General features: G+C 53.4%; 1 protein-coding gene across 1 annotated transcript in view; it reads left to right on the top strand.

Moving 5' to 3' along the window:
- The window catches only part of CDH22 (cadherin 22), a 70,842-nt gene extending 62,685 nt beyond the window's left edge, over positions 1-8,157 (top strand). The window contains exons 10-11 of the mRNA XM_061208630.1: positions 4,346-4,597; positions 7,548-8,157. Coding sequence (XP_061064613.1) covers positions 4,346-4,597; positions 7,548-8,104 — 809 coding nt within the window. The 3' untranslated portion in view covers positions 8,105-8,157. The remainder of the gene's footprint in view (positions 1-4,345; positions 4,598-7,547) is intronic.
- The last annotated feature ends 1,360 nt before the right edge of the window (positions 8,158-9,517 follow it).

Below are 9,517 nucleotides of genomic sequence, written 5' to 3' on the forward strand. Positions count from 1 at the left end.
GGTGAGCCATGCAGATAGCTAGGCAAGGAATGATCCAAGTGCAAGAAACAGCAAGTGCAAAGACCCTGAGGTGGGAACAGGCTTGGGATGTTCAAGACCTGCATAGTTGGGGTGAGTGAGTGACAGGACTGGAGGAGATGTAGTCAGAGAGGTACTAGGGGCCAGATCATGTGGGTTCCTTCTGATCCTGTTCCAGGCCTGGGATCACCCCAAGACCTTGACACCCCTTCCCTCAGTGGCTTCTGAAGCCAGACCCATCTGTATTTCCAGGAGTAATATTAAAAATATTTAACAACCAGTGCAGCTCAGATAATCAGTCAGAAAGGACCCTGATCATAAGTAATCTGGAGTAGGACCATGGAGCCTCTGCTGAGCCAGGCTTTAACCCCTTAGTGACTTGATCGTGTTAAAGTTGGGGGTGTGCTTGAGGGAGAGGCTGAGGCAGCAGGGAAGGACTTGGGGGACTCAGAGTCATGGCTATTTAAACCTTTTTGGAAGTAGTTCAATATTTTAACAACTTTAACAACTAGTGCTGCCCTGATTGCTCATCATGGCAGTGGTACCCCGAGCTGAGTGCAGGAGACACAAATAGCCCTGGATTGACCTCGCCAAGTTCACAATCTTTCCAACCCAAGGGGCCTGAGGTTCTGCCCCAACTGCCTCTCTTTGACGGGGGATGGGGGCTGGGGGCTGGGTTGGCCACCAGGGCTCCCATCCAGTGTGACCACCTGCGTACGAGCCCTGGGAGCAAGGCTGGCAGCAGCGTGCTGAGGCCAGCACAGCCAGGAAAGGGCTCCTCCTCCAGTCCCCCGGCCCCTTCCCACGGTGTGCCAAGCCCCCTCCTCCTCACCATATAAATATCCCAGTTGACAAACGGCTACCCCAAGCCATCTGCTTCTTTGTACAAATTTGTAGCCAGTTTGGAAACGTGATTTATAAATATTGCTTTTGCAGCCAGGATTGACACTGATGTATGTCAGGCCAGATGGATGGATGCAGTGCTGGGCACAGATCCTGCCTAGAAGGGTGGGGTAGGGGCCTGGGGTTGCCACTGGCTTCCCCAAATGAAGCCAGCTGCTGCCCAGGAGGGCAGCTAAGAGGTAAAGGGATGATGCTCAGGGATTTCCTCTTATGGGGTGAAAGAGTAGCAGGGACCAGAGCTCTCCAAACATATGGTTCCATGGCCAAAGACAGCAACCCTGAGAAACAAATATGTCCTCTCCTCTCCTCTGTTCTTGCTTTTGGGAATTAGAGGCTGAGTCAGAGCCAGCCACTCATTTTTCAAATCTGTCCACTTCTCTGTGCCTCCACTACCGCTACTATTTCACATCTAAAACACACAATAGCTTCCTAACTGGTCTTCCACATCCACTGTTGTATTTTAGATTAGAGGCTCCCTTGCTTAGAAGGTAGGCTTAGCAAAGGCAGGGACCATGTCTGTCTTGTTCATTGCTGTATCCTCAGGGGCTAGAATAATCCTGACCTATAGAGGGTGTTTAATTAGTATTTGCTATTGAATAGATGGATGATATGTCACTAGGTCGCTTCTTTGCCCATCAATCGATGGCCTCCTATTGCCTTTAAGAAAATAACCCAATTCCTTACCATGGCCTCTAAGACTTTCTGTTATGAACCCCTGCCTCCCCCTCCAGCCTCTTCTTGACTCGCTCCAGTCATCACCCTCATCCCTCCAGCCGCAAAGGACTGCTCTCAGTTCCTTGAGTTCCTATGCCTCTTCTAACCTCAGGACCTTTGCATGGACTATTCCCTCTCCTAGAATTCATTGTTCAGGGCTCACAATAATATCATTTCTTCCAAAAAGTTCTCCCTGATCTCCCAGACTGGTCAGATCCTCTGTTAGATGCTCTTCCTATACTTTTCCTTCTTAGCACTCACCATGGTTTGCAATTGTAGACTAAATTGTGAGTTTATTTGATTAACCTTTGTCTCTCACATCAGAATATAAGGCCAGATCCAGGACTATGGTTGATTTAGCTCCCCATTATTCCCCACCCCCCATGACTAGCATGGTGCGAAGCACAGAGTAGTTACTCAATAAAGATTTATTGGATAGATGGATGGATGGATGATTCGATGGATGGTTGGAAAAGGTAGCTATGCCACCAATTCACAGGATAAATTCAGACAAGTCCCTTCTCTCTGAGCCTCAACTTCCACGTATATAAAATGGGAATAATGTTACAACTCTTGGTGGTTGTGAGGATTAAACATTTCTATGTATTTAAAGTATCTACCCAGTCCTTGATACATAAGAAGTATGCAGCCAATGCAAAGGAGTCCCACACCATTCCTTCTTTTCCTCATCTTGCTCTTGAGCCTTTCTTTCCCAGGGGAAGGCAGATGTTGTCACAGCTGGGGTTGACTCACCCTTTGGCAGGAGGGCTAGAGTTCAAGCCAGAGCTTGAGGAGCTGACCCAGGACCACCAGTTACCCTAAAAGATGTGGTTCATTCAAGCATCATTCTTCAAGGCTGGCTCAGTGCCAGGGAAGAGACAGGCACACGCTACCTTAACACAGCATGACAAGTGCTGTAACAGAAGTGTGCGTGGCGCCTGCACAGTCAAAGCAGGGAGGGGAAAGCCATAAATCCTTCCTTCCCAGGGAAGCGTAGAAAGGAGGCCACAGAAAAGAGGTGACATTTAGCTGGAGCATGACGGATGAGGAATTTGCCCAGGCAAGAAAGTGGAGAGGGTGTTCCAGCTAGCGGGAACTTAGTGAATAAAGGCAGGGCAGCCTAGACAGAGAGCAGGGGCGGGGTGTAGCACGTGGGGGTGGGGCATGAAAAAATTAACAACCAGCATTCATGGAGCATTTCTACGTGTTAGGAACTGTTCTAAGGGTTATGTGCGAATTACACTGTTTAATCCTCACACTTACGTGATGCTATTTTCCTCCGTTTCGGATGAGGAAACTGAGATCCAGAGAAGCTAAATGAGTTTCCCAAGCTAGTAAATGACCAACTCAGCATTAGTTATTAACATTTTAATGGAAATTTTCAAAGATGTATAAAGGTAGATAAAATAACACAATGAACTCATATGTGCCCATCACATGAGCTTTAACCCGTGACCAGTCTTGTTTCAGCTGGACCTCCGGTCCACTTCACAGGTGTGCCCAAGGTCACAAGTCGGCCCTTCCAAGGGCTCTTTTTCCTGCATTGTGTTCATGATGGGGAAGGCCAGGCAGGCACACTGAATTGGGGGCTGTGGGGAAGAGGCTGAGTTAACTGGGACCGCAAAGCTGGGGAAGGGACCCAGGCTGTCAAAGTCTGAGGTCAGGGAGACCAGCCTGAAGCCTGCGAGGGCAGAGAGAAGGACTCAGGAGGGAGGCCTGGGCCCCCAGCAGGAAGCAGGACCCCTTCTGTGGAGCTGGCTGTCAAGGATGGGAGCAGCAGGCAGCTGGGCTCTGAGTACTTCGACTACCACATTGGCAGCCACCAAAATGACAGAGGGTCAGTGATGGCCTGGCCCATGCGGGAGAGGTGTGGAGGAGTCACGAGGGCGGGGGAAGTGGGCTCGCCTACACCTCAGCCCGTGTTCTACACCCACCCCCCGAGTCCTGACTGGCACTCCCAGCACGAGGCCAAAGCAGTGCGATGAGTATGACTCATGTGAGTTCACTGTCCCCTCTGGCCATTATGCATCAAAAGGAAAGAGACGGGTGAGGTGACCTTGGTACCCTGGGGTGTCCTCATCAGGCCCCAGGGGTCATGCCCCCGGCCCTCCAGGCTCAGCTCTTAAAGAGACTCCTGACAGAAAGATGCCTCAGCCAAAGGCAGGTGCCAGCCCCTGTTCCCAGTCTTCTCTGATGACCCAGAACTTGTCAGTGCCCAGGAAGCCACAACCCAGGGACCACAGGACCCCAGGGTCAGGATGCATTGGACAGCTGGGGTGGAATCTGAAAGAAAAAAAGGCTGTTGAGACAAAAGGCAAAAAAAAATTTTTTTGACATAGCCAGGGACAGGACCTTGGCCCAGCTGGGGACAGAATCTTGGAAGAGCTGGGGACAGGACCTTGGCACCACTGGGGACAAAATCTTGGAATAGCTGAAAACAGAATTTTGAGACAGCTGGGAATAGAAGCTTAGGACAGCTAAGGACAGAACTGAGGGCTCTATGGCTGGGGACAGGACCTTCAGGCAGCTGGGGGCAGAATTTGGGGAGAGCCGGTAACAGAATTTTGGGAGATCAGGGAATAGACCCATGGGTCAGCCGGGAGACAGTAGCTGGGGGCAGAGTGAGGCAAATCCCGAGGTGGAATCGGGAGGTGGCTGGAACGGGGGAGGCTGAACCCAAGTCACACACCACTCCCTTTCTTCGAAGCAGACAATACAGCCGCGGTGCACACGCAGCACATGGGCTTCAACCGGCAGGAGCAGGACGTGTTCTTCCTGCCCATCCTGGTGGTGGACAGCGGGCCGCCCACGCTGAGCAGCACGGGGACGCTCACCATCCGCATCTGTGGCTGTGACAGCTCCGGCGCCATCCAGTCCTGCAACACCACGGCCTTTGTCATGGCCACTTCCCTCAGCCCCGGAGCCCTCATCGCCCTCTTGGTCTGTGTCCTCATCCTGGTCGGTGAGTCCGCCAAAAGCCAGCCCCCCCTGCCCGACTGGCCCCCATCCTTGGGCCCTGGATTTCCTTCCTGAGGTGCCCCCATGGGGGTCTCACTTGCCCTCCCCATCCTAGGAAGGGCTGGCTTGATTGATGTCCGAGTTTTAAGCTGCAGCTCCTACGAGAAGTCTCCTAAGTACAGACCAGCCCTACCACCAACTCCAGAAGGTGTCAGCCCCCAGCTGAGACTAAGTTCATGCTGGCCCACCCTCTACATGGCCCAAAGTCTCTCTAATTTTTAAAAACCAAGCCTATTTTTAAAAATTCTCTCATGTCTATTGTCCTATTTTAGTCTTTATGTAGTATTTTTAGTAAAAAAAAGGGCTCTTGTGAACCTCACAACCCCTCAGCCAGCTGTATCATCCCCATTTTTGAGATGACAAAACTGAGGCTCAGAGTCGTTAAGTGGCTTGCAAAAGGGGACCCAGTTAATCTTCTGACTTGAAATCAGGTCTTTTCACCCTGTGTTCCCTGCTCCTTTAACTACCCCACCTGCTAGGAATCTAAACTGGGGGCAAAACTTGGGGGCAGCTGGAGTAAAATCTTAAGACACTTGGGGAGGGGGCAAAATCTACTCGGGTATCAGTTCCACCAGCAGCCAGTTGAACCCCCAAAGTGTCCCCAGGGAAGAGGTCAATTTTCAGGAGCTAAACTGGATTCAGGTGGCCACAATGCCACCTCTCACTGTTAAAGCAGAAAGGCCTCACCTCAGTCCTGACTACTGGACTTCACGGAACAGCCAGAGCTGGAGGAACTCAAGGAAGGGCCAGATGGCAGATCCCAGGTTTGCTCAGTTCCCTGGGAGATTCAGCTGCCTCCCACGCCTCGCCGCCCACCCCCGGGACCTGAAGAGGTCCTGGGCAGGCCCTTCCTAGCTGGAAGGCGCCCCTCCTAGCTGGAAGGCCCCCCTCCTCTCCGCTCCCCAGCCCATGGCTCAGAAACCCTTTTTCCAGAGGATGCACTTTACAGCGGTTTCATTTTCTGAGGCAGTGCAAACAAATTTCTGCCTAATTGCCCACAAACGAAGAAAGTGCACATCAGTGCTCTAAAGGTGACGGGCGGAATCACTGATCAGGCCTGGCACATCTGTCGCCTGCTGCCCGCGCTCCCCACCATCTGCTCTCACGGGCATCCCCCTCCGCAGCTCCCGGCCTCCAGCTTCCGAAGCCGTCCATCCATCTTTCCCACTTCTCTCCTGACACCTTTCCTCCCTCCCAACCTGTCCCTGGATCCCACCTCCTTCCCTGTCATGATCCACCTTGTTAGGTCGTGAGCCAGCACCCTGCCCCATGGCCCTCGCAGCTGGTTCTGGCCACTGGCCTGGCCTGAGCTGTTTGGAGCTGCAAGAAGAATCCAGTGCCTGATAGGATACCTACCCAACACATGTCTGTCCATCCATCAACCCACCTATCCATTTAATCCTCTCATTTGCTCATCGGTTCCTAATTTATCCATCCAGTGAGTACCCCCACCCATCTGCTAAATTATTCTAGGCACTGGGATTCATCAGTGAATGAAAGAGACAAAAAGCCCTGAGTAACTGGAAAGTTGGGGTTGCCATCGCTGAGACTGGGAGACTGAGGGTGGGAAGGGGGAAAGATTATTCTTTCAAATTTGGACACGTTAAGTTTGCGATTCTCCTGGTCAACCCCAAGGACTTGCTGGAGAGGAAACTGGATGTACAATCTAGATTTCAGGGGAGAAGTCCAGGCTGGAGGCTGCAATATGGGAGTTGTCAGCCTCTAAATGGAATTTAAAGCCACAAGACAAGGAAAGCGACAAGAGAGAGGGTGTGGAAAAAAGACCAAGGACTGAGTCCTGGGACATCTGATGTTAAGAAGTCAGAGAGGAGAGGAGAAGAGAAGCTTGCTTATAAGGTTGAGAACGAGTTATCAGTGAGGTGGGAGGAGGAAGAGTATGCAGAGTCCTGGAAGGCAAGTGAAGAAAGCCAAAAAAATCTGCTCATCCTTGCATCACCTAGGTCTCCGTCCAGTTCTTCATTCAGTCATTCATTCAACAAGCATGGTTCTCTTGCTTACTGCATGCCAGGCACCACTCTAGGGGAACGTTCCCCAGGTCCTCGAGGGCAGTTCAGAGTGTGTATTTTGAGGTGGGGTGAGACTGACATGTTAACATGGCAGGGTCTGTGCTATGAATGAGCAGTGACTTTCAAACCTGAGCTGCCTGGGCATTACCTGCAGGCCTTATTGAAACAGACTGCTGGGCCCCACCCAGTAGATCTAGGACAGGACCTGAGAATCTGCATTTCTAACAAGTTCCCAGGAGATGCTGATGCTGGTCCAGGGTCCGAACCAGGGTGATAGAGAGGAACCCCTCATCAGGGGAGCTTGGAGGTGATATCCTGAACCCAGCCTTGAGGTCTCAGGGAAGGGCTCCTGCAGGAGATATTTGGACCAGAGACCCAAAGGGTGAATAGGGTGATCAGGGCTTCTGGAGTGGACAGAGGAGGGCAAGGGTGAAAGAGAGGTCAGGGTCAAGGACATTTCACTCCCCCCAGACCTCAGCTGCCCCATTCCCATCGCCCCCCCCCCCACCCCAGCACCCAGAGACCTCAGGGGGATGTATCTCTTCATAGAGTTAAGGATGGAGACCTCAGAGGTTGGGTCCAGCCCTCAACACCCATGAAATCTCTTAACACTGCTCTCTGTCCCCACCCCACCCCCAGTGGTGGCATAGGCTTGATTTGCACACCTCCCAAGATGGGCAGCTCACTACCTATCCAGATAGCCAGCTACGGTCTGACTGTGAGAAAGGTACTGTTGCACAGAAATCTAGGAAATTTGCGTGAGCATTTAGGCTGAGCCAGCTCTGCTGGGGAGGAGGGGAGGGGTGGTCTCCGGACTGCCCTGGGTGGGGCTCGGCCCTCACGCGCCCCCTTCTGTCTCCTGCGCAGTGCTGGTGTTGCTGATCCTCACCCTCAGGCGCCACCACAAGAGCCACCTGAGCTCGGACGAGGACGAGGACATGCGCGACAACGTCATCAAATACAACGACGAGGGGGGCGGCGAGCAGGACACCGAAGCCTACGACATGTCGGCGCTGCGAAGCCTCTACGACTTCGGCGAGCTCAAGGGCGGCGGCGACGGCAGCGGCGGCGTGGGCCCTGGCGGAGGCGCGGGGAGCCCCCCGCAGGCCCGCCTGCCTTCGGAGCGCCACTCGCTGCCGCAGGGGCCGCCGAGCCCCGAGCCGGACTTCTCGGTGTTCAGGGACTTCATCAGCCGCAAGGTGGCGCTGGCGGACGGGGACCTGTCGGTGCCGCCCTACGACGCCTTCCAGACCTACGCCTTCGAGGGCGCGGACTCGCCAGCCGCCTCGCTGAGCTCGTTGCACAGCGGCTCGTCGGGCTCCGAGCAGGACTTTGCCTATCTCAGCAGCTGGGGCCCCCGGTTCCGGCCCCTGGCCGCCCTCTACGCCGGCCACCGCCCAGAAGGCGAGGCCCCGGCCTCCTAGCCCGCCCTCCCTGCAGCCCAGGACCCAACTGGACCCCAGGACAAAGCACGTCCCCTGCTCACGCCCTTCCCCCAACCCTCCCAGGGCGGCCGGACAGGAGGGGGACCTTGTTCGGGCAGCGGACTCCCCGACGGCATCCCTCCCCTGGGGGGGGGAGGGGGGCGTGGGGGTTGGGCAGCTTTTGCCCAGAAGTGCGGGAATTATGACCAACATCATTAAAACTGCAGCGAGAACGGGCACTGCGTGGCTCTGGGGTTAGACAGGAAGAGAGCGTGGCGTGGATGCCTCCTGGCTTAGGGGAGAAGCACGCTGCAGAAGTGCCCCCCCAGGAATGCCCCATCAGAGTTAAGAGGAAAGAAGGGCTGTTCATTTACTAAGCGCCTACTGTGTGCTGGGCCTGTACAAAGACCATCTTAGTCATCACACAAACCTCGAGGTGGGGCCCTGCAGGTAACAGTTGGAGAAAGGCACCCAGAGAAGTGGCTGGGACCTGTCCAAGGACACCTTGCCAGTGTACCGTGGAGCCACAGCACTTACTGGCTACCTGGCCTTGGGCAAGTTACCTCTCTTCTCTGGGCCTCAGTTTCCTCCTGTGTCAAACGAGGCAAATAGCAGAACCTACCTCGAAGAGTCTTGAGGATTAAAAGGCTTCATATGTGTCAAGTGGTTGGGACAGTGCCTGGCACATAGTAGGTGTTCAATAAATGTTAGCCTTTGATACTGTTATTATCTTTGTCATTATTAGAAGCCCAGCGTGTCTGCCTCGCAGATCTGAGCTCTCTCCGCCTTTTCCCAACATCTCCAAGGAAATAGAAAACCTGACTGTTGGTGTTGCTCCTGCTCTGAGTCGGGGATAGGGACGTTCCCAGAAATTGGAGAGCCTTCTGGTGTCTCAGGCGACACTGGAATAGGACACTTGGCAGGCGTGCCAAGAGAGGACAAAGTGGGCAGCTCCAGGACTTGGATGAAGTGGGAGGGTTGATGGGAGATGGAAGGGTCAGAAGCCACTGAGTGTGATGGGGACCTTATCTGTTTGTTCTGGGAACCCAGCAGTTTCCCCATCCATGGACCCAAGTTAAGACCCCCCGGGCTAAGTCACCTCTAAGAGCCTCCGGCTCTGAAACCATTTGATTATAAGATATAGGTTATTTGTCCTCCTGCCCCACACCCAAGTGATTAATTCATTCTACATTGACTGGCTGTGAATTCCAGCTCCTGCTAGGTGGGCATCCTTCATCAAGGTTCTCAACTGCTGAAGCCTCAGTTTCCTCATCTGTAAAATGGGGTTAATGATAGCCCCTACCTTAAAGGATGTTAAGAGGCTTAAAGGGGATAAAGAATGTTAAGCTCTGATCCCAGTGCCTTCCTGCCACATTGAAAGTGCTCAATAAATAAATGCTCATTTGCCTTATT

Source organism: Eubalaena glacialis, chromosome 13 (assembly GCF_028564815.1).
Source record: "Eubalaena glacialis isolate mEubGla1 chromosome 13, mEubGla1.1.hap2.+ XY, whole genome shotgun sequence".
NCBI lineage: Eukaryota > Metazoa > Chordata > Mammalia > Artiodactyla > Balaenidae > Eubalaena > Eubalaena glacialis.